The 25,815-nt window shown below is 44.9% G+C and overlaps 1 protein-coding gene across 2 annotated transcripts in view; it reads right to left on the reverse strand.

Moving 5' to 3' along the window:
- The window catches only part of CHEK2 (checkpoint kinase 2), a 44,329-nt gene that overhangs the window by 17,134 nt on the left and 1,380 nt on the right, over window positions 1-25,815 (reverse strand). For both annotated transcript variants that reach the window (XM_027864850.1, XM_027864860.1), the window contains exons 2-8: window positions 23,927-24,173; window positions 19,108-19,232; window positions 18,846-18,993; window positions 11,618-11,708; window positions 6,256-6,364; window positions 4,268-4,321; window positions 909-970 (exon numbers count right to left, since the gene is read on the reverse strand). In XM_027864850.1, coding sequence (XP_027720651.1) covers window positions 909-970; window positions 4,268-4,321; window positions 6,256-6,364; window positions 11,618-11,708; window positions 18,846-18,993; window positions 19,108-19,232; window positions 23,927-24,173 — 836 coding nt within the window. The remainder of the gene's footprint in view (window positions 1-908; window positions 971-4,267; window positions 4,322-6,255; window positions 6,365-11,617; window positions 11,709-18,845; window positions 18,994-19,107; window positions 19,233-23,926; window positions 24,174-25,815) is intronic.

The following is a 25,815-nucleotide window of genomic DNA, read 5'->3' on the forward strand; positions in this document are numbered from 1 at the left end:
CAGTGCTCCTCAAACTGTGGGTCGAGATTCGCTGAAGACCATGTGAAGTCATGACCCACAGTTTAAGAAGTACTGTTCTAGGTCACAGTCCAAAGCCTTTTTTAAAATTGTGTTTTCAACAATCATCCACATTCATAAATATTTGAAGACATGAAAAATAGGGAAGAGGGCTATATGAGAAACTATTGACTTCTGCCATAGGGAGTTTTGGGAAGTTTGGGGGGGGTGGGGGGGAAATATACGCAAGCAAGGCAGTATTGAATTCCGATTTGTTCCTTCCCTCTGGACCTCCAAAACTCTCTGACTAAGCCACAATGCCTTTCTGAAAGACGTTGAGGCTGCAGATGTGTTCAACCACTGAGGTTAACCTCGATTGTGGTCAGGGAGAACCACATTCTCTGATTTAATAGCAATAGCTGCTAACCCCCAGGACCTGGAACAGTTTGTTACAACGGCCACTAGAACCCCCAGACCTAGAAAAGAGAGGCCCTGAATACTAGCGGCTGACTGAAATTAGCATATAACGTGCTTAAGGGCATCTTGTACGAACACCCGCCATCTTGGGCTGCAGCTTCCAGGACAAATACTCAACATAATCTACATAATTTACCAAGAGATAAATATGGAGTGGGCACAGGGAATATCCTAAGTGAGAGAGGAGCTTAAGCGGGAGAGTTCATTTCTGAGTTACTAAATTTGATTCCTCAAGTACCGCTCCGGAGCGGTGCAAGGATTGCCTGCCGAAAGGAGATGTCTGGACAGATAGTCTGTGAGGCCAACATCAACTCGTTGCACAAATGCTGCACGTGCAAACACACCCCAAGGGCCCCTACTGCAAGCCCTGCAAGCTAGTGCCGAGTCGGAGATTACGCCTGAATGGAAATGGCGGGGAAAAAATATTTACTTACAGTTCCAAAACAATAAAGTAATCTTCGGCATCAAAAAAATTTTTAATCTTGATGATACACGGCTTAAAAAAATAAAGAGGAAAAGAAGACAACTGTAAGAATCACTTAATCCACAAGCATTTAGCAAGAGGCACCAATGGTGCCCTTAGGCATGGGACAAGAAAGACCCAAGTGGAATGGCTCCTTCTCCCCTTAACGAGACAATGTACAATTGAGCTATGGGAGGCATGCACACGCACGCACACGTACACACACACACAAGCACATACAAGATACAAGGGGAAGGCACTAGCAGCAGGGCTAATAGGGAAAGGAGTCAGGAGAAGGCTGTGTCTGAGCTGAGGCTTGAGGGAAACATGACATTCTAAATGGTAGAGGGCTGAGGAGGGAGTACGTCCTGGGCGTGGGGATCAGCTGATGCAAATCCTGACAAGGACAGAGTGCCCCGTATGGAGAGAGAAGCCGGTCTGGCTGGACTAGAGTGTCTGTGAGGGGGTTACTGTGCAAAGAGAACCATGGCGGGAAGAGCTCAAAATGCCAAACACTGGAGAGTCCCTTGGATTCTGCCAAGAGCCGGGAAACACCAGGGTCAGAACAAGGAGGAGGCCACTGCAAGAGTCCAAGAAAAAGGCTCTGAGGGCCAGAGCTCAGACGGTGCCCATGGAAACGGAGGCACGGGGATAGGGCATGACAGATAGTACATCAACAGAAGCGAAGGTGATGACTGAGTGAGGGGCCGGGGATGGCAATGCATCCGATACTAATGGAAAGGCATGAAGATGCCTGATGTCTGCTTTAAGGTCAGCGCAGGGCAAGGTCGGGCCTCCCGCTGCCCTGAATCTGCAGCTCAAGAACATGGCGTCTGCACCAGATACCGGGCCAACAAAGGTACAGATTCTGTCTCTGGGGCATCATGGGCTGTTTTCTCGGGCACAAGATGCAGGGTCATAAGAGAATATGGGCCTTGGTTGCCTGTATAGGAGCTGGGATAGATTTGTAATGAGTCACCAATCTTCTCTTAGTCATTTGTGAGTACCCTTACTGGCCTATGGTTATATTATTTTATTTGGCAATCACAAATTAAATGCGCTCTGAGAAATTACTGGGAAAATACAACGGTGAGGAAGATCAGGTTCCCTACCCTCAAAGGCCTTACTCTTTAGTAAGAGAGAGATGATGTGCATGCATACATGTATGCATGCATGCGTACATACATACAACATACATATAGGTATTGTGTGTGTGCATCCAGGTGTGTGTATATGCAAATGTATGTGTGTATATTATTTATGTATTTGTATATGTATATGAGTGTGTGTGTGTGTGTGTGTGTGTGTGTGTGTGTGTGTGTAACCATAATGCTAATAAGACTATGAACAGTTAGTGGCCACTCAACAGAGCAAAACCAACCCTATGAAAAAGGCATGAAATCTGCTCCCTTGGACTGATGAGCACAGTGCAAATACTGCTCAGTGCTTCAAGGACAAAGACAGCCCAGTCTCTGGAGACGGGGTACATCTTTTACCAATACACGCCCAACTTCTCTACGCTTTAACACAAATGTTCTTCATGAGTTTCTACGGCTAGAAAAAAGTCACCCCGTCTGCTTGACTGTAAATAAGGCCTAGCCAAAGTTAGCTCCAGGGGAGTCTATACCCGAGCCCATGCTCAGAGCCTTTCTGGTGCGGTGAAAACTGCCTACTTTTGTCGCTATCACCTCCACACCATGAGAAGGCTTCACACAGGACTTCACGTGGATATCCAGGCCATAAACCAACTGCTGCTACAGCAAAATTCCACAAGAGAAAATTCTCACGGGCCCAGAATGTCCTGCTGGTGCACCCTAGGGCCGGTGTGCCCTGTTCTAGTGCTGGGATAAAAGGCTGAGGCATCAATCACCGGCATCTGTAAAAGAGGCTGAGGGGGGAGAGCTAAGATGCGTCATTTCCCACCCGTTTCCACATTCTACATGCCCTGAATAGAATACTGAGGGAAATAAGAAAGCCACCAAAAAAACAAAAATTAGATGCTCCAATCAGAAGCCATCCAAACAAGGCAATCTGGTGCAGTGGAGAGGGCTGGCCAGAAACCGTGGAAGTCAGAAACCCAGCAAGCACGTAGGACAGGCTGGGACGGGGAGGATCAGTCAACAAGCATTTATTAAGCACCTACTGTACGAAGTTCAGATGTCCTCAGAAAGCCTGTGTTAGAGCAGAGCAGATGACCCGTACAGAACACACACAAAGTGAACACAAGGCAGTTTGGGGAGGAAAGGCACCAGGAGCTATGGGGAGAGGGAGGAGATGAGGAAAGGCCTCTGGAGAAGGCAAGGCAGCTTAGGAAACCAGGGATCCCAAGGAGTCGAGATGAGGAGGAAGTACATTCCAGGCTAGAGCGTCACCAGTGAAAGCATAAGAACCCACAGGACAGGGTCAAAACAAAGATGTAATAACTTGTGGTTTAAGGGTCTGGGAACTGGTGCAACTAGGTGATACGCTGCTTAGAGTGCTGAGCTTGGGTGCCAGGAAGCCCTGAGTTCACATCCAGCCTCAGACCTGTAATAGCTGTGCAGCCCTGGGCAAGTCATTTCACCTCTGTCTGCCTCAGTTTCCTCATCTGTACAATGGGAATAATAACAGCACCTACCTCCCAGGGTTGTTGTGAAATGAGAAAATGTAAGCATTTTATAAACCTTCACGTGCTATACGGACGAGGAAACTGAGGCAAACAGGGTGGATTCAGTCAAACGCCTGACTTGAGGACCTAGAGGGCCACATATGGCCTCGAGGCCGCAGGTTCCCACCCCTGCTAGGGAATTACATGGATTTATTTCCCTATAACTTCCAGGTCCAAGGGAGAAAAGAGAATGTCAAATAGCATGGAGGGCATTTTGGTTTTGGAAGGGTATGCAGACTAGAAATTTTGTGTAATTGGGTTAAGTACCATAGCTAGATTATGCTTACATCTGAGTACACTGTGTGTTTAGATGGGAGGAGAGCGGAGGAGGAGGGAAGGACTGCGGAAATGGAGACAAGTTTACCCCACCCCACCCCCGGGGCCTTATTTTTTCTGAAGTATCATGGTGCAGAGAGGATCCCAGAGGTTCCAAAGCTATTATCAGCACACGTATGTATGTAAATATGCACATATGTAGACGTGTGGACACGTGGGTACACTGTCCACTTCAAGGTGGTAACATTTCTGGCCAGTTATATAAGTATTATATAAACCACATTAAAAGACTGATCTGTCAAGGCGGCCAGGGAGGTGATAAGGCCAAAAATGCAATGGATATGGGGTTTTCTAATGAAAGTTTCTAAGGTTAAGACTAAAAAATAAACCTTAAAAGCCATACTTACATGATTTAGTTTCTTCAAAATCTCAATTTCTGTTTCAACATTGAAAGCTGGATCCTTGGAAAAGGAAAGTGATGTTTTCAAACAATGATAGGCAATTGCAATTCTAACTGAGCAATACATTTCTTCAGACAAGGATAATAAGGCAAAACATCAGCATACAGAAACAAGTGGGAACTCTGTCTACCAATGCAGAGAGATCGACCTCAAGAAAGCCTGTGTGATGGAAGCAGCTAGGTGGCGCAGTGGGTAGAGCACTGGCCCTGGAGTCAGGAAGACCTGAGTTCAAATCCGGCCTCAGACACATAATACTTACTAGCTGTGTGACCCTGGGCAAGTCATTTGGCCCCCATTGCCTCACGGCCCCCCCCCCCAAAAAAAGAAAGCCTGTGTGAGAGCAGAACAGACGACTGACTTCAAGTCAGTCTACTAGAAAGAGAAATGTAACTGGTACAAGTCCTGCCCTCCATTAAAACTGAGAATCTAGAATTATGAATTTGTGTAAAACGTCTATTTCCACGGATTTCAGGTTTCATCTCAAATGACTTCCTCTTTCTAGAAACTGTAAGAATCACTGTCCATTTTAAAAAAAATAAATTTTAAAAAAATCATTGTCAATTAACGATGAACTGTAACAAGAGACTCAGAAAAGTCCAACATATAATTAAAATGGAATAAAAGGCTTCCTTAAAGCAATAATGATTTTTCCATCCTTCACAAACAAACCAGAAACCTGCAGAGGAAAAATTATAAAACAAAGTGTGAACACAAAAAGGAAATTCTTTTAAATGGGAAAATGGTACTGTGTGAGAAAAAACACTGAACCTTAGGGGACAATACCCAGAAACAGCTGGATATAAAGCAAAATAAAACAACAACTGTCACTCTCCTCTGTTGGCTCATATGCATGAAGACCATTATTATTAATAGCTTCACTTATTAAATACATATTAATATATATTATATTAATATATATTAAAGATATACATTACAGGGGATGGAAATCCCCTCTAATGAGCAAATAAATGAATGATAGTCATTATGCATTAAATATATATTAAATATATATTAAAAGAAAAAGGCCTAATAAAAACTAATAGGAACTACAAAAAAACAGAAGCATGCAAACACCATAAATAGGAAGAAATCCTGTAGACTTACTATCCTATAGACTTTACCACTATATTCTTGTAGGAAAATTTTAAAATTGTGTTAAAGTTAAGAGAGTCACAAAAAATAATTTACACAGCTAACTTTGGTAGCACAAACAGAAGCCCAGCTTTGAAGCCCTGGGTTCAAGTCCTGTGTGTGACATATAGCAGCTCTGGGACTACGGGCCAATCGTTTAATCTCCTGGTGTCTTCAGGAAGCTCTATGAGTTGGAGTAGATCTCTCTGCATTGGTAGAGGGAGTTTCCACACTGGGATCTCTCCACACTGCCAAAACCACTCCCATGTCCCCTGCCCCATCACCACCCCAGCCCAATGCCAAAAAAATAAAAATAAATAAAAATAAAAAAGTTCTTTGGTGGGAACAGAACAGAACCAGCAGCTTTTCTAAGATGATGCCTGACGTTTGTACAATGCTTCACTTTACAAAGCCCTTTCACTCACTGTAGGATTTCAGTTGATTTTCTGAGGCAGGATGAAAGGGACACTAGCCCCATCTTTGAGACAGATCCCAGAAAGGTGGGTGGCTTGCTCTGGGTCACACAGCTATTAAGTGACCCAGGCTGTCCTCAGGACTTTGCCCAACCAACTGGGCAGGGCTACTTCCTCTGTTCTGTCACTGGACCCTCTTAGGCATCGGGTGAAGCCTGGGGACGGGCCTCTTTTCAGCATCGTGATCTCAGATAACTATAGGAACACTCATTTCGATTAGCAGCGAGTGAAAACAAAGACGACCCCCAGAAATCTCGGCAGCCCCAGGCTAAGAGGCCCGGCTCGGGATTCAGAACCAGGTCAACCACACCGGAACAGACAAGGACATACCGCCTCTCTCATGGCACATATGGAGAATTTCCTCTTGCTGATAATCTTCACGGCGACTTTCTTGCATGTTTTCCGCTCAAAGGCCAGCTTCACCTCTCCACAAGCACCACTGGGGGAAGAGGGTGTTTTTATAGATTACGTTAAAATTCGAATGAGCTGACCAGGACCTTCCTGTCACCACACTCACCACTGCCATCTGCCTTGTTTGATGGTGAGGAAAGACCCACCCACACCCAGCACATTGTGAGACCACCCCCCAAACCATCCAGGAGGAAAAGAACCTCATCCAAACAAAGTGTAGGCAACAGCAGGAAGCAGTGGGAATGTGGATTATCCAGGACAGGAAGACACCTGGGCAGCTTCAAACTGCTCCTGAGCTAAGTGCAGCTAACCCATTCCGGTGACATCACGCCACGCTTTAAAAAGCCTCAAAACTACAATAAGCTAAGTCTTGCTCTGGTCCCTGGGGATAATGATGTTATCAGTGAATCCACATGCGTTTGGTTAGCACCTACCATATGCTGGGTATTACAGTGTTATTTGTGTGGGACAATGCAGCTATAGAAACACTGTTTAGCAGTGCAAATGGACGACTCATCCAGAGCTTAAAGTTTCCTAGAGAGCTGCCTGGGACACGGAGAGGTCATGCAGCTTATTTAGAGTCACACAGAGAGGATTGAGAAGAGGATCTGAACCCAGGTTCTCCTGACACCAAGGCCAGCGCTCTCCATCCGAGAGGCTGAAAAGCTGACTGTACTCTTGGCTTTCATTGACTCAATCAACACTTACGAAGAGCCTGTGTGCCAGACACTAGGGAGAAACAAAGACAGAAACAGAACCATCCCTACGCTCTCTATTCTCCCCAGGAGCAAACACCAGCATCCCACATGTACTGGTGTTATACGACACACTCCCATTTGTGACTCTCAGGAACGTCAGCACTGTAAGGTCCTTTGGAGATCCCGCAGCCCAAACACCTCATTTTACAGAGGTGCAAAGTGAGGCTCCAAAACATCACGTGACTCGCCCCACACCAAAGAACCCAAGTCCCCCAAGTGGAGACACACAAGGTCAGGAGCTTTTTAGACTTCTAACGTGAAAAGTCACCATGAGGACTTCAGCCGACTGAGTTTTCCTGTTACTGTGTTGCAGAACTAGATGGAAATCTCCTCTAATGACCAAATAAATGAATGATGGTCATTATGCATAAATAATGATGCCTCCAAAGGTCTGCAGCTACTTCATTTCAAATGAAAGCATTTCCCAAAGAGGATCATGTAAATTGAGGAATTCTTGGCAAAAGCAATGTTCTTTGGGCCAGTGGGGCCTTTCCATGAGCTCAGACGGCCAAGGGTTCCTTCCACTAACTTTGAGATTATGGCTGGACACCTGTTTGTCCGCTTCACTCCAAAGGAACCCATGGGCTGTGCCTGGCTTACTGGAGAAAAGATTGGCCCAAGCCTCCTTTAATACTAGGAGAACGCAAAAACGCCGTGTGTCTCATCCTTCCAAGCCAGAGAAGAGCCAGGATGCTTCCGCAAAGCAAACACTCAGAGAGCAGAGGACTGCCTCCGTCAGATGCCTCCCTTTCTGTTCTGATCACTAGCATCCCAACCAGTGACTCCAGAGACAGCTCCTCACCTATGCTGCTGGAAGGCTCGTTCAGAAAATGAGCTTCTGGCGAGCTCGCCAAGAGAACAGACCCCACAGGAGGTGTGTTTATGGGAGCAGCAGCATTCACAGGCCCACGCACAGTCACACCTGGACTGCTTCCAAATCAACAACAAAAAGAGAACGTGAAGTGCCTGATTCGGGCAGATAAAAGGCACAAACCTGTGATCAGAAACATGCAAATGTGCAAGGGTTGTTGTTACTGACAGAATCACCTGGTCTCAATCCCAGTGCAAGCAGGGATGACCTCCTCGTTCTGGGGCAGGTGAGTGGCGAAAAAAGGAAGGCCTTTTCAGTCAATAAGCATTTATAAAGTGCCTACTATGTGCCAGGATATACCGTGCTAAGCGCTAGAGATACAAAGAGGCCAAAGACAGACCCTCCCCTCAAGGAACTTACAAGCTAACACATACAAACAAGATATATACAGGAAAAACAGGAAATAATTAAAAGAGGGAAGGCACTAGAATTCAGATGGCTTCCTGGAGAAGGTGGCCTAGATGCAGCGCTTCTTAAACTGTGGGTCTCGACCCACTATGAGTTAGGGTTAGAGGGTCGAGACCCACAGTTTAAGAAGCACAGAAGGGGTCACGAGTGGAAAAAGAGTTTAAGAAGCCCTGGTCTAGAGGAGATGCTGGTCCTGAGTCCAGCCCCTCTTCCCAGACAAAGCAACTGGTGTTACATCAGCTTATGTAAGTTTAAGCCTTGAGCTAAGGGAAAGATGATACCCAAGATTCTTAAAACCAGGCGGTCAGGCTCCCAGAGGCAGCCAGAAGGTACTAACAATAGTGGGTGCTATTTTAAAAGAAGATGAAGAAGAAAGCCAAGCCCCTACCCATTCATCCACAAGAATAAATGGTGGTCTACCTTGAAATGTCCTCCCCAAGGCTACTTCCTGCCTGGGTTTCCCAGTAAAGGAAGGGCCCATACAGCCATATTAGTTTCCTATTATGCCTTACGAGTCTCAAAGTTTCATTTGCGGCTAATTTAGAGTTCAAACAAAGCAATCGTTTTATAGATGAGGAATGCTGGTATTAGTCAAAGTCCATATTCCTTTTCACCTTCTGGGAGATGGTTAGGGCTGGAGAAGCAAGAGATGGTTGTCATGGCAACACGTTCCTCTGGCTTTTTTCCCTCCCCTTTCTAAAGGTGTTGCCGCTCTCACCTCCTCTGACCCTAATGGTTGCTTCCTGGAGTTACTACCCAACAGTCCGGCTCTGCTAACTCTATTCTCGATCAACCTCTCTCTCGCTCATCTCTCAGTTAATAGATATCTCAGAAGATCCCCCTTCATCTCCCCACTTACTGAAAAAAGAAAAACAAAAACCTGAAGTCCTGAATGAAAATCTGCCTAGATCTTTATAAACAGACTTTCATAATTAGTGACTGCAAATTTTTTTTTTTTAATAGGAAAAGGTTATGGCAAATCTCAATGTTTAAGTCACTTTGTGAACCTCAGAAATCAGCTGGGCTGATTTACTCCACATTAATGTCCCATTTCCCCCCCCCCCCAGTCAATTAGCTAAAAGAGTGCCATTTAGAAGTTGAATTCTTCTTCATTACAGGATCATATATTTAGAACTCGGAGGGACCGTAAAGATTGAGCCCACCTATGGGCCCGGGCCCTCACCCTGGCTGTGGACTTAAGTGTAAATGGGCCAAAAATACAATAAACACCAAGCCTTTTCATTCTTATCTTTACTTAACTCCAAAAAACATTCAGTGATTCAATATGAGCAAACCATACCTGCAGGAGGCTGAACAGAACCTCCTGAACATAGGTATTACATTTCTCAAGTATATGCAGATGCTGCTGTGTTCACCGAAATACACATTCGTTACAAAGCATCACTGAATTTATAGTAGCTTTTTTCCATATTATACTTTCTCAGTCAATACATTAATAGTCCTACTGCTAGAATGTGGTAAGTCTGAGAATTTTTTCATGTGTTAAAAAAGAAGCCTTATAAGTGAGAGCAACATTTTTTAACATGAAGCGCATCTCATGGATGAGGAAACTGAGGCCCAGAGAAGTGAAAGGCCAAACAGGTGACCAGAAGCAGAGCTGGAATCCTTTTATGAAGGAAAACAAATCTATGTGAATGTAAATATGTTGGATAAATTTTAATTTTCCAAATAGAACATAGCAACCAAAAATCACTTAGATAAAAAAGAAAAAAATATAGAGAGAACAGAAGAGACTGAAGAAAGACAAACAAGCTAAAAACAAAGGAAGAAAATAAAATTGGCAAATTATAGCTTGGATTTCTGGCCAAAATCTACACTATATTAAAGGGATGGCTAGAGAACAAACAGAACAAGCAGCAGTGAGCACAAAGACTCGGCATAGAACAGATCGAGCCAAACTAACCTTATTTACTTTTTCAAAAAGATTACTAAACTGACAGATCAAGACAATGTTGTAGGTATATGTTTCCCTAGATTTTAATTTTAGCAAAGCATCTGATCAAGTCTTTCTTCTTGCCAAAAGACAGATGGATGTGGGCTGGACAACTCGGTGGTTGTGGAGTTGGTTACATAGCTAGACCCAAAGAATGAGTCATTGATGGTTCAAAGTCAGCTTGGCAGGTCCTCAGAGGAGCGTCCCAGGCAGGGGTCGTGGCATTTAAAAGGCACAGATGGCACATTTATCAACGTGCGGACGGCACAAAGCTAGAAGATGATCGAGTCGGGATCCCAAAGGACCATGACAGGCTGTAACACTGGGTTGAAACTAGGAAGACAGAATTCAGCTGGGATAAATGTGGGGTTCAAAAAAAATCAACCTCAAAAGCATAAGGTATTGCAGGTGGCCTGGAAAAAAAAAGACTCTGGGCACTCAACCTGAATTAATGCTAATGTCACCTTGAGCTACACTGGTAGAGACGGTGATTCCAGGAATGTAAGGAGAGATCAGAACTACTTACGGGTGTACTGGTCAGACTGCATCTTGAGTACTGGGATCATTTCTGGCCACTACATCTTAGGAAGGACATTGATAAAGTGGAAAATATTCAGCAGGGAGCAACTAAGATATTCATATAATTGAGTTCATGTCATAAAAGGTCAGATTTGGGTCGAAAAAAAGCCTCTAGTGGATATGTTAGATCTCTTCAAAGGATGGATGAGAATACTTTGGTTTGACCCCAGAGGGCAGAATCAGGAACAAAGGGCAGAGTGGACTGAAGAGGCAGATTTAAGCTTGATACAGCAAAAACTGTCTAACAATTAGAACAGCCCCAAAATAACATGAGGGCACCCAGAGGTGACAGATTCCCCTCCTTCTGGGCCTGTAAGCCTAGAATGGATGTGACCTCCTTTTTCAAGTATGTAGTGGAAAAGGCTCTTTATATAGATAAGATGGGGGTGGGGAAGGAGACAAGATGGCCCTAGAGGCCCCTTCCAACTCAGAAATGTGATACTCTAACTCTAGCCATTTTCCTAATGGCTTCTCTTAATAGCAAATAACTTAAGTGAAAAAAAAATCCCAAATTATAAAGCATTTCACTTAGACATATGCATTCACCGGGAAGGCGATTTTGAGGGGGTTGTGTGGTCCCACAAATTAACAGTTAAACTTCTCATTTACAAGGATTAGCACTTCAATTCCATTAGAAAACCCCTCAAACCTAAATTTACAATAAAAATAAAAGAACAACGCGAAATTCCTGAAGTAAGAAAAAATATTTACCTTCCAAGTGTTCTTGACATGATGTATTTTTCTCTTAATTCACTGGGATAAATAGATTGATCGTCTACAGTCAGATCAAAAAACACAAAAACTAGGAAGAAAAAGCACAGAAATTAGTCACATTAATTTTGTTTTAAATTCAAAATAACCATTGCTAAATTTCAACAATCCAATAGATGAAATGTTAAGACACCCTGTAAAAAAGGACTTAACTTAAATATTTCTTAAAGGAATAAATATTTAAACTAAAGGAAGTACATGCAATAAAATACTTGGGCAAGAATGGGAATCCACTTGTGTTTTGAAAAGCTAGTATTAGTACTTCCACCTCTAAGCAGAGCACAAATGTGATCTTAATTCTTCAATTACAGAGGACTCTACCATGAGGCTTATTATTAAGAGAACCATGAAAATTAGCACCAGATTAGGATTTTTAAAAATGGATTAGGTTGAAACTAAGAGTCCAAAGAGATCCTAACCCTCTTTCTAAGCCTGGAGAGATGACGCTTTCCTTTTATTCCTCCCTAATTGAGTTCCTATCTCACTCTTTGCTACTCACAGGGAGGGCCCAGCTGAGACCAGACAACATGAAACTATAATGGAGCCAGTCAACATGGTTGTGAGAATTCCTGAAAAAAATTATGGTATATCGAGATAATGGAATATTGCCGTGCTCTAAGAAATCAACATTTCAGAGAAAGCTGGGAAGATGCATGTCAACGGATGCAAAGCACATCAATAACAAACACAAATGTTTACAAAGTAGATAAATGCACGGTAGTTAGGGAGGGAGGGAGGGAGGGAGGAGGCACCAGGAAAGGATTCATGCAGAAGACGGCACTCCAGGTAAGCCTTAAAGCACAGAGGAGCTCTATAAGGCACAGGTAGGGGAATGAATACACTCCAGGCATGGAGGAGGACCAGGGCAAAGGTCCTCCACTGAATAAGAGACTCTACAACAACTCTACCTGTGTACTTCTGCTGTGGCATGGAAATTGAACTCAGAGTCACAAAAATCTAAACCAGTCCCAGGCACGAGTTAGCCACAGAAATACTCCACTCTTCTTATCACAGAAAAAGGTGGGGGTTATGAGGGGCAGAACATTGTCAAATAATAACTTGGAACTGGACTTTTTGCTTAAATTTTTTTTAATTAATTAAAAGGGAAGGTTAAACCAGTGAGGGCAGGGGACTGACTGTGATGGTAAAAAACGGGAAAAAATATATCAAAGAACTTTCTTCCACATAAATCAAACATGTGTATGTGTGTGTGTGTGTGTGTGTGTGTGTGTAGATATATATATATCAAACCTTTGTCCAAAGATCTCAATGACCATTTTGAAAATATATGCAATTGTCTTGGCAAGTGTCACACTGAACTAGCATTGGTAACTCCATCTTGCTCTTATCCACCATTTTGTGAGGTTAAGTTCCAATTTCTTGTAAGTCACCTGATTACAGAAAAGCCCCAAGACTACTTCCCTTCCTCACCTCGGCGTCTCCCAATCCTTTCCACCAAAAAAGGAACAAGGTGGCTTAATCCCCACATTCTGTATTTTTTACTCCCTTTAACTATATATTAACTATGTAGAGCCAAGGTTGGAGATCCTCATGCTGACCAAGAGCCTTGGACCCACTTTAGTTTTGCTAAATAAATCATGGTTATGAGTCTCAGATTTATTTCCCCATAATACAAGTAAACCTGTGTCCACATTTTTCTAAGTTCTAGCCACTGTTACTTATTTTAGATTTTATGCTCCTAGATATCTAGGAAGGAATACATTTTGTAAAGTAAAGCACGTGTTAACGTGTACACTTGAAAGTTTAAAAAATGTTATTTGATTTTGAAAGACTTCTCAATTTGTACATGATGACCAAGTGCTGGCTAAGAAGGAAGAATTATTGAGATGGCATGATCCAAGGTGCAGAGACGTAAGAGCACTTCAAAGGGACCTTAGAAGACCTCCTCTAGTCCCATCTCTTCATTTAACAGATGAGGAAACGGAGACCCAGAGGGGTGAACTGACTTTCCCAAAGTCACCCAGGGAGTGAGATGCTGAGTCATGATTTGAACCAGGAACAGGCATCTACCCTAAAGGTCTTTCCACTGTCCCCTTCTACTTATCTATGGCTCTATAACACTTAACAAAAACCTAGACAACAGAACACAGAACTCCCATTTTGAGAACATAAAAGAAAGTCAAATTCCAGGTAACTATAATAGCCAATGTTGGTCTTGGCCAACACCCTCCTCTCGGCACGGAAGTGAGACACCACGAAAACTACATACAAAGAAGCTACAAACGCCGTCTACACAGTCAGATGCAATCACAGGATCAATGGGTTGACCTTAACTGTTTGGTTATCAGAAACCTGCTTTCATCTATTCAGTCCCTCTCCCATTTCACAGATGAAGCAAGGGAAGGTCAGAAAACAAAAAAGACTTGCCCAAGGTCAAATGGATGGGACAGTTGTCCAACTTCTCTTTACAGCCCAGCCAAGCTCTACAGGGCTAGTTGGGTAAGTCAAGCAGTTAATAACTCTTTTCCTAGGCTAAAAATAAATCGTGTCTTTACTACTTCCTTAAACCCAGGTATAAAAATGGCCACTTTTCTGTTTCATAGTTAGGAAACAATTGGCATCTATCAACCATTCAGGGAGCAATCAACACCAGCATTCCATAAATGGTTTGCAGAAATAAAGAAGGCATCCTACCAAACTCCTGTGAGAAAATCAGGTCCTGTTATCATTAATGAACAGCTGTACAAAACTGCTGAATAAAAAATTGGCCAAGAGATTATTACAGCAATATATTAAAGAGAATGTACATTAGGACCAACTTGGATTTATGTCAGGAATGCAGAGGTGAAGTCAACACCAGGAAAACTGTTAACAATAGACCATATCAATAAAAAAATTTTTTTTAATCATGATTAGATAAAAAAAATGCAGAAAAAGCCATATATTAAATATAACATCCATTTATGTTAAAAACATGATGAGTTATGGCTAAGATGGCTGCCAGAAGGAGAGGCTGAGGACTCAACTCCCACATATCTACTTTGGCAAAACCCAAAGTTTGTACCAGACTACAGAGTGATCAAGAAATCTGATGAGAAACTATAGGAAATTACTTTTTCCACTCCACATCTGCAAAAAAAAAGTAGCCCACCCTCCACCCCACCAAAGCTAGTACCAGTAAAGGACAGCCTTCCAACGCAATCAGTGATTGGACACACACGTAGCCAGCAATGCTGTGTGTCCAGAGGCAAGAGTGGAGGCTCCCAAGGGGGCAGCTAGGTGGCGCAGTGGATAGAGTACCAGCCCTGAAGTCAGGAGGACCTGAGTTCAAACACACCCTCAGACCAAACACTTGCCACTTACTAGCTGTGTAACCCTGGGCAAGTCACTTAACCTCAACTGCCAAAAAAAAAAAAAACAAACTTACGTACTAGCTGTGTGACCTTGGGCAAGTCACTTAACCCTGACTGCCTCACCCAAAAAAAAAAAAAAAAAAAAAGAGTGGAGGCTCCCAGAAGAAAGGCCCACACTGAGGGCCTTCACATTCTGTCCTGAGACGCCAGACAGCCCTGAAGAACCAGGAAGGCTGAGGCCTGGGGGAGGGGGTCAGATCCAAGGTGGTGACACCAAGGAGGTTCAACTATCTCATCCCTGGTAGAAAGCCCCGATTCAGGAACTAAAGCTGAAGAGGTGAATAAACCAAAGAAAATACCAAACAGTATCAAAAATAACTGCAAATCTAACTCACTAAAAAGCATAAGCAGAGACTCAAAGGAACAGTAGATTTTTCCACAAGTACTAAATGAAAACTAAGCAAGCAATTAAAAAAAAAAAATGAAAAAGGCCCAGAAGGAAAGAATTAAAAAAGAGAACAGCTTACAAGAGTGGTAAACCTTTCCCAAGAAAGGGATTCTCTGAAAACTCAAACTGACCGAACAGAAGTCAACAACTCCATGAGAGAAAAAAATCAAAGAACAAAACCATAAGATTGAAAAAAAAAATTGTAATACTTATCTGATAATAAAAACAACTGACGTGGAAAACAGATCAAAGAGAGAGAAATTTAGAATCACTGGACTGACTCCCTGAAAGCCATGATTAAAAAAAAAAAAAAAAAGGCCTGGATACTCCGTCTCAAGTATTCATTTGATGAACCTCACTCTTAACTGACGTGGACAAAGGAGAGTTCACACACACACACACAGAGTTGGGTGCAGAAATAATCAAACTCAACAGAGACATGAATGGGGATAGAAGACAGGAGAGGGAACAAGGGAGGATAATACCAGAAGAGAATAGTCCCAAGCAAAACAAACTTCTATTCCTGAAGGGTAGATTAAAAAGAATGTGAAAAAAAGAAAAGAACTAGATTCTAAGAGTGTGCCTTTGCTTGACTCTTAGACACAGGGAAATGGCCAACCAAACTGATGTATAGAAGTGATTTTCTAATTATTTATTATTTTGTTTTCAGTTATTATTTCATTGAAAGAAATACAGAAGACAATTTCAGAAACTACAGACCTAGGTTGTATGAATTAATGAAGAGTGAAAGAGAAAGGATCAGCAGCACATTTTATAAGAGGACAGACAACCCTGTAAAGAAAACCAGTTCCGAAGCCTCCAGAATTTTGGGCAGAGGACTTCTGGTAACACGGACTCTCCTGCCTCCTGACAGAGGGGGTGGGTGCAGGGGAGCCGACACGCCCCTCTGGGCTTGGCCACAGAATGGAAGGGCTTTGCTTCACTCTTCCTGTTTCTTACAAAGGATTTTTTCCCTTCTTTTACTCTCAGTTGAGCAAAGGGAGGTTAGTAGTAGTGATACCAAAAAAATAAGGCCATGTACCACTTTTTCAAATGTACAGAAGAGAACAGAAAGAAGGTTAGAAGGAAGCACTGACAGGTAGGTCAGTCTTGAAAAACATGAGATTTGGAATTTCACGTGGAGTCCTCTTTTTTCTGCTCCATGGGTATGGAAATACTCTTTCTTTTTTGGTGTCTGGGTTTAGAATAAAAATAAATAAATAATAATAATAATAAAAACTCAAAAATAATAATAAAATATTAAGAAGCATAGGCATGGGGGCAGTTAGGTGGCACAATGGATAGAGCACCAGCTCTGGAGTCAAGAGGACCTGAGTTCAAATTTGATCCTAGACACTTAACACTTACTAGCTGTGTGACCCTGGGCAAGTCACTGAACCCCAAGAGCCTACCCCCCCCCCCCAAAAAAAGCATAGACATAAAAACCAGAGTTTTCCTTAATAAGGCAAACTACATCTATCTAAAACCAAGAGCCTGTATTTGTAATGAAATAACACTTGGAGGCCTTTCCAATACCACTCTTATTTGATATAGTCCCAGTAAGATAAAGTAATTGAAGGAATAGCACAGGCAAAAAAGACAATAAAATGATCACTTTTTGCAAGACAATATAATGATTTACTCAGAGAATGCTAGAGATTGAACTAAAAAATTAATGGAAACTATTATGACTTTAGTAAAATAGTAGAATATAAACTCCAAAAAAAAAAAAGACTTTCTATATACTAACAAAACCCAAGTGGAAGAAATAGAAAAACAACAAGCAAACCTCTTCTGCGTGCCTACTATGTGCCAGGTGCTGTGGTAAGACAAGACAGCTTCTCCATTCCATCTGAAGCCTTCCCAGCTTGATGCAGCTGGCCACAGCTACACCCTCCACCTCCATAGCAACCCTTTTGTAGCTACCCCTGAAGAAGGCCGTCCACCATCAGGCCACCACCTCTCTCCTCCCCACTCCCTTACCTCTCAACAGCCAGGCTTCCAACCCCATCATTCCCCAAACGGCTCTCCAGAAGGCCCAGCGACAGCCTCATTCTCCATCTCCGTCCACCTTGGACACTGTCCATCACCCCATTCTCCTGGTTCTTCCCTCTCTGTGACCCTCCTCTTTGCCAGATCTTCATCCAGGTCATGTCTGCTAATAGCGGGTGTCTCCCAAGGCTCAGTTCTGGGCCTCTCCTCTTCTCCATATTTCACTGGGTGATCTTGTCAGCTCCCACAGGCCCAATCCCACAGGGTCATCTCTATGCTCACCTCCAATCTCACATTTCCAAATGCATACCGGACATCTCAAACTTAACTTGGACATTTTAAACTCATCACGTCCAGAACTGAACCCATCATCTTACCCCTAAGCCTCCCCGTCCCTTACCTGTTACTATAGAGGACACCACCATCCTCCCAGTCCCTCAGGCTTAAACCTAGGAGTCACCTTCCCTCTCCTCCCACTCTTCCGTCTGTCTCACAGTCTTCCCCCCATCCCATATCCAAGCTGCTATCAAGACCTGTGGATTTTAATTCTTCAGCATCTCTTGAATGCACCCCCTCCTCTCCTCTGACACTGCCCCCACCCCTGTCCAGGCCCTCATCACACACCTCTCGCCTCCTGTGACTACAATAGATGCTGGGAGTGGGGGGAGGGGGCTGTCGCCTGCCTCAAGTCTCTCCCCACTCCAATCCATCCTCCATTCAGTCAAAGTGATTTTTCTAAAGCACAGACCTGATCAATAAACTCCCACAGCTCCTTATCACTTCCAGGACCAAATACAAAACCAGCTGGCATTCAAAGCCCGTCCTAACCGAGTCTACCTTTCCAGACCTCTTACACCTTCCTCCATCCCTGTGCTCTTCCATCCAACAACCCGGGCTCTTTGCTATTCCTTCATCTCTCAGCTCTGGGCATTCTCCCTGGCTGTCCCATGCCTGGAATGCTCTCCCTCCTGGCTTCAAGTCCCAGCTAAAATCCCACCTCCGACAGAAAGCTTTTCGTGATCCCTTCCCACTGTTTCCAGTTTACCCCACTTCTTGTTTGCACTGGATGTCTGCAGGCTGTCTCCACCACTAGACGGAAGGCTCCTCAAGGGCAGGGGCTGTCTTTTGCCTTTCTTTGTATCCCCAGCACTTAGCACAGTGCCTGGTACATAGTAGGGGCTTAGTACATGTTTCCTGACTATGGCGAAGAATCGTTGACTTTAATGGAAAGCTGTATTAAAAACATAGGGCATAAAATGATCAGTGCGCACTGGCAACTTGGCAAAGATACCTCTAGGAGCACACACAAAGACTAAAAAAAACACGATAAGTAACGTTCCAAAGGTTCTCTTTCTCCTCTTGGTAAAACAAAGTCCACAAGGTCAGAGCAACGAAGCCACGGAGCCAGGATTACCTTTGTTGGTGGGCACAGACAAGGCGATCTCAGAGTTGTTACTCAGCGGCAATCGATTTTCTTTCCCTACCAGCTCTCGGTTTACAAAGGTCCCGTTCCCGCTGTGGTCTTCGATGTAGGCGATGTAAGAGTTCTTGGGCCCTTTCTCCTAAAATGGAAAAGACAGTTAAGGGAGGGTGGGAGGACATCACAAGGGACAAATCTAAGGATCACGGAGACAGACAACCGGTGCTGGACCAAGAACACAGGCCGAGGGACCCACCCGGAAAATCCGGAAGTGTTTCTTGCTGTACGTTCGGTATTTGTCTGTTTTTTTAAGCCCGGGCTTGTCAAAGCTGTACTCACACCTTCGATCTCGGCCAAACCAGTATTCATTCTCCACACAATCTGGAATACAAAGAAAATGACATTATGATCTCTTCCTTCCCACATCTTTGAAACAGCGAATGAAAAGCAAGAGTTCGGTTAAGAGGTGATTTTTACAACCATCCAGTACAAGTCCGTTTCAATTTGCTTTGAAATAATGACCCTGTTACTCAGATAAGCCTCAGAGATTTTAGGCCAGCCGGGGGCTTTCAGGCCGGGGTTGATGAACTTTTTTTTTTAATTTTGATAACTGGATTTCAGCATAGCTGATTTCCTCTGCCTCCCTGTGTATTTTATTTGGGGCATTTTAAAACATTCTCAGAAGCGGCCCACAGACTTCACAAGTTCACGTATCTGACAAAGGGGTCCAGGACACATAAAAGGTTAAGAGCCCCTCACTTGCAAGTGCGTTTTTAAGGAAATAAAACATCAAGAATAGTCTTCTAAAAACTTATCGTGAAGTCAAACATTTCTCTCTCTTGATCCATAGTCTATATTCACCTTGTTGGCTAAGAGACGCACTTGAGGACTGCCATGATTGCACAGCCAAAGTCTCCAATCTTAGGATATTTAAATTCAGCCCTCATCAATGACCAGATCATTGGCTTTCCCCACCCCCTCTTCTGCTACAGGTACAATTCTCTGCAAGGAATTCACTGTTTACATTCCAACTGATTGGTTGCAATGGAAGTTTGTCAAAAGACAGACGTCAAGAACCCAAAGACCTCTTCTTGGTGGCAAAACGGCAAATAAAAATTGGTCCCTTTCCCAGTCACTTTGGCAGAAGTTTTCATTTGTCCTACCGGAAGAGTCCATGGCAGAGGGAGGGAGGAGGAGAGGTGGAATACAGTGGGCGAGAGTGAGCGGTGCTTAGAATCCTGCAAAAAAGGCTGCCCCCTTCCTGAGGCTCAGACAGCCCACACTTCCTCGCCTAGGCTTAGCATGGGGGGTTCGGTTTGGACAAACTGGGGAGCTTTAAGTGGGGCTCACCGGTATCGCTGCTCTACACTCTTAAGCCCCAACCTGCCCCCAGATCCACGGGCCCCCTCAACACATGGTTCTCACCTCAACTGCCAAAGCAAAGCCACTCCCCTGTTCAAAATTCGTTAGTGGCTCCCCAGTGTTTGTAGGATCAGAGGCTCCTTCATGGGCCACCTTCTCTCCTTCACAAACTGGGGTCAGCCCGCCTTTCCTGGCCAAGCACATGTTCCATTACTCCCCTGCCCCCACTGGGGGTACAGGCCCCCAGTGTGCACATAGAAAACACTCCCTCCTCTGCTTCTTCCTTTTCCTCCTGAGGCCTTTCCTGCACCCCACATAAGACTCAAGCTGACGTGTCCCTGATTCTGCTGACTGCATTCACATAGCATCATACATGGAGGTTCTCTCATGGTTCCCCGAAACCTCCTACCTGCTGCCTCTAACTGTACAGGAACCTACTCAGAGCTCCCCGCTTCTTGTATTCCACCTCCTGCAGGAAGCCCTTCCACCATCCTGCCAGCTGCTCGTGCCTCCCCCGGGGTGACCCTCCATCCGCTCCGTGGCTCCTCCCCCGGGGTGACCTTCTATCCGCTCCGTGGCTCTTCCCCCACGGTGGCCTTCCATCTGCTCCGTGGCTCCGTGGCTCTTCCCCCCCAGGGTGACCTTCCATCCAGTCAGTGACCTGCATGAGCCCATTCATTTACAATTTATTTCCCCCATTAGAGTGTGAGCTCCCTGAGGGCAGGTCCTGTTTTTTGCCTCATAGTTCCTAGCACAGAGGAAGCACTGGAGAAGTGCTCACGGACTGACTGTAAGCTCCCTGCAGGCAGGGATTAGGTCATTTTTTGTTTCTCCAGAGTCTGACACACTGGCAGCTGCTTCATTAAGGCCTGTGGTTTCATGCTTGGCAGGCGAAGGAGTGGAGCCAGAGGACCTGGGAAGGAAGAGCAGCATTCAATGCTATGGGGCCTTTCCGTCTTCCATCTTTGATCTTAGAAGCTTGCCACATTTAAGAGCCAAATCATTCACAGAAGCTAACCTCGGGCCCTGGGACACCATCCTCCCTCAGGGTCTTCAGAGCCAAAACAAAGGGGAGGCAAGAAGGACCAAGCGCACGACCCAGAGAGGATACCCGACTTGCAGCCCTGGGACTGAGGACTAAAGCCAGCCCAAGTCCCTCCCTCTTTTACAAATGAGGAAACTAAGGCTCAAAGCTTCGGCTGAAGAGGCTTCGCCCAAGGTCCCACAGGGAAGACAAAGATCTGAAGTCAATTTATCTGAGTCTCACTGCAATATCACATGCAAGGGGCAATGAGAGGGACACTTGGTTAATATTTATTACTTGTCCAAAATGTCCATTTTTACTCTAGAAAACTCCACTCTCCAGGGCAGGTATCTCCCTCATGATAATACGAGGTATTATGATCTTGTGGAGAAAGTAGCAAAGCTGAAGTCAGAAACAGCTGGGTTTGAGTCCCACCGCCACCCTCTGTGAGCTAGGAGACCCTGGGCAAGGTGTACACTGACTCCCATGGGCCCCTCCTGGGGGGCAGACCCCAGGGACAAAACTCTGTGTCTTCCTGCACTGCCACGATCCCAGGTCCAGGGATGATGGCAAACAGCCCCGTGGACGGCAGCGCTCCAGGGAGGAAAGTCTGCAAACCTTGCCCAGGGCCCTGTCTCTGAGGACCGCCTCACCCGGCTTCTCGGCCCCACCTTCAGGCATACAGAAGCCTTGGCTCAGTCCCACTGCCCCTATTGGTTCCTGTTCTATGGCTCTCCTTAGCAGTTCCATCATCATGTATCTAAGCAATGGGTACATCTCGTCATCATCACCATCATTTATGTAGCGCCTACTATGCACCAGGCGCTGGGCTAAGTGCTTTACAATTATTATCTCCTTTGATCTTCACATCAACTCAGGGAGATAGGTGTTGTTATTCCCATTTTACAGACAAGGAAACTGAGGCAGACAGAGGTTATTAAGTGACTGCTCAGGGTCACACAGCTACTAAGTATCTGAGGCTGGATTTGTACCCAGGTCTTCCTGAATCCAGGCCCAGTGCTTTATCCCCTGCACTACCTCGATGATACAAGCACAACCTCTGGGACTCCTGTACAGATGGCCTCACCGTTTCCTCAGGTCTGACGACTCAGACCTCTCAGCAGTAATGACCCACACATCTTATCACCCACCCTTCCTTCAAGAAGCTCTCCTCCTCCCTGGATCCCTAGACAAAGTACCCCTTCACCCAAACCTCCCATCCTCTTTGATGTCGACACCTTCTCTTCCAACCTCCTAAGTGTGGGGGTTCCCCCCAAGGTTCAGTCTTCCAACCTCTCCCTCCCCCCAACACACACATTCTGTCTCCCTTTTCTTTCCCCTTCCTATGCTCCCCCCCCACCCCACACCTATTCCATTTTTAATGGGCCTCTTAGTTCAAGCTAAAGTCCAAACGTCCAAATCTCCACTAAGCTCCAGGCACCAGGAAAGGCCACCCTGGAGGCAGCCTCTGAAGGCCTCTGTCCAGGCCAAGCTTTTCACTTCCCTTTTCTAAACCTCAGCTGCAGGTCTTGCAGGAAAAGCCCCGGGCAATCCTTCAAGGCCAGCCACCAGTCTGGGTTGGAAGAGTTACTATTATTGAAAGGCAGCAGGGCAAAAGGGCAAGAATGAGGAACCTGGGTGTAAGCCTCAGGGCGGACCCCACCTGGCGGGCAGGGGCCAATCACTTCATCTGTCTGAGTCTCAAGGGAAGACTGAGGCTAAGCTCTGCCATGAGAGAATGGACACTGATGAACTCACTGGTCCTCTCAAAGGTCCTACTGCCCCTTCAGATCCAACCAGGCTAAAACAGAAACCATCATTTACCCTCCCCACACCCCAACAAGAAGGAAATGCTTTATTAAGCACCTACTATGTGCCAGGTACTTTACACGTATGATCTCATTTGATCCTCACAACAGCCCTGGGAGGGAGGTGTTATTATGACCCCCATTTCACAGTTGAGGAAACTGAGGCAAACAGAGGTGAAATGACTTGTCACCGGGCTACTCAGATCTGAGATCTTCCTAACCACAGGCTCAGCATTGTACTCACAGCGCCACCTAGCTGCTCTCACAACAAACACTTGATGACACCACCATTTTCTCAAACATCTATTGATACTCATCTTTGATCTGTCCTTCTCCTTTCCCTCCCATACCCCCAGACAGACAGACATTCCCCAGCAAGGCCTCTGTAGGCATCCTTCCTCTTCACCTAAGCCTTCTTCACTTGATGTCCTCGGGCCTGGACGACTCAAGCAGCACCACCAGCTAAAAGCTGGCATTCCTGACTTCAGTCTCTAAGCCACGTGGCCCAGCCCTGTTGAACATGGTTCTCAACACATCACTCTCCTGGTCAAAAACCTTCAATGGCTCCCCATTACCAAAAGGACAAAGTGACACCTCCATACTTTAAGTCACCCCCTGGACATGCTACCCCATCCTTTCCAGTGGGTGTCTCTGAAATAAGGATCACAATTGGCAGGCTGACAGTCCTCCCACACCGGGCCCACTTATACTGATAACATGGATTCTATCCAACAGGGTCACAATTGCATCCCCAAATTGCTCCCAAAGCAGTAGGAACCTAGCACAGAGTTTTGGAGCAGATATTAAAAAAAAAAAGATTCTTTATTAAATAAACACCCTGTTCTGCCCCACAGTCAGACTTTCTAGTCTTATGGTCTTACCAAGGTTACAGAATCCATCCTCGAGAGCCCATAGCCGACCCCAGGGCTGAGGGGTGAGCTCTTCCGGTTCCTGGTCCTCGGGAATGGAAGGAAGGTCCTGAGTAGGAACAGTGTCTAAGGAACTGATGGTCCCTGAGCTGGAGTGGGAAGACTGACTGTGGGAGGTGCCAGAGGAGGAGCTGGAAGCATTCTGGGACTGGGAAGCGCTATGTGACTGCTGTGAGTCGCCTCCCGTCTCCCGGGACATCTTTGCTTCAAAAGAAAGTGAAAAGCAATAAATATGAGTCTGGAGGCCCAAGACATGAATAGTTACTGATGTGGGAGAGGTGCAACTGTCAAAACAAGAATCGTAAAATTAAGTTCTTAGAACTGGGAATTAGGATTAATCACGTAACTAAGGTTAGCACTATTACCATAAGAACAATAACAATAACAAATTATAATAAGAAAAAATAATAGCTAGCATTTCTGTAATGCTTTAAGATTTGCAAAGCACTTCAGAGATATTAACTCATTTTATCCTCAAAACAATTGTGGACAGTGGTAAATACTATAATTATCCCCATTTCACAGAAGAGGAAACTGAGGCAGAGGTGAAGTGATTTGCCCAGGGCCACACAGCTAGTCAGTGTCTGAGGCTGGATTTGAACTCAGGTCTTCCTGCCTCCAGGTCTGACGCTCTATTCACTGATCTACCAAGCCTCTATAGCCTAAACAAACAGGCTGATTTCTCTGCCCCAATCTTCAAGATTTCATTTCTTACTCCTGGGCTTTGACCCAGGCTACCTTCCATCCCCAGAATGCTCACTCCTTTCTGCCATGTGCTTCATAAAATCTCTAACTCCCTTCCCAGAGGATGCTCTCCTGCTCCTTCCAGTTGTTAACACCCCCCACACCTTACTTTGCTTCTACTTTGTAAATATTTTGTATTTAATTGTATGTGGACATATAGTTCAAGCTAGGAGACGCTCCTGGAGGGCAGACTGTTCTGTTCATCAACCCAACATCCAGCAGTGCCCAGCATTAATAAATACTAAGAATACTTATTACACTGAATTACTGACAATATGGCCAGGAAACCTTTTAATGATGAAGTAAATATGAGCACTTCTTTCATGCTCTCAAAGCCCTTCAAAAACCTTAAAAATATAGCTGGAAGGGACTTTTAGAGATAACTTAGTAAAATGACTTTTTAAATCTTAAAGTGCTATGAAAATGCTCATTCTTATTAATAGGCCCCACCCCCATTTGCTTGTCACAAACCCTACACCCAAATTCATCTTCCAGGGCAGCTTCTTCAACAATTCAGTTCTACTTGGTTTGCATTCATCTAGACCAGTTTTGAAAAAGGGCATTTTAAAAACAGCCAAGAACAGATGGCTGAACATGGGTCCCTTCCCCACTGCCAGGCAACAGAATTCCTTCAGAACAGAGGTCTCTCCTGATGCTCCCAAGGGCACAGGTGTGTTCTCTCTCCCTCTGTGTCTCTCCGTCTCTCCTCTTCTTCCCATCTCTTTCTGTCTCTCCTCTCTCTGTCAATCTCCCCATTTTTCTTTCTCTCCTTCCCCAATCTTTCTCCCATCTCTGTTTATCCTCTCTCTCCCTCCCTCTGTCTTTCTCCCTCCTTCTCCATTTGTGCCTCTCTCCTTCTCTTCTCTCTCCGTTTCTCCTCTCTCTCCCCCAATCTCCCATCTCGTTCTATTTCTCCTCTCTCTCCCCTCCTTTCACTCTGTCTCTCTTCTTTCTCTCTCTCTCCAATTTCTCTCCCATCTCATTCTATTTCTCCTCTCTCCTTTCTCTCACTCCCCCCTCTTCCTCTCTCCCCTCTCCTTTCACTCTCTCTCTCCCCCCACCCCCATCTCGTTCTCTCCCTATCTTTGTCTCTCCTC

This window comes from Vombatus ursinus, unplaced genomic scaffold (genome assembly GCF_900497805.2).
Source record: "Vombatus ursinus unplaced genomic scaffold, bare-nosed wombat genome assembly UNPS02001287.1, whole genome shotgun sequence".
In the NCBI taxonomy this organism is placed as follows: domain Eukaryota; kingdom Metazoa; phylum Chordata; class Mammalia; order Diprotodontia; family Vombatidae; genus Vombatus; species Vombatus ursinus.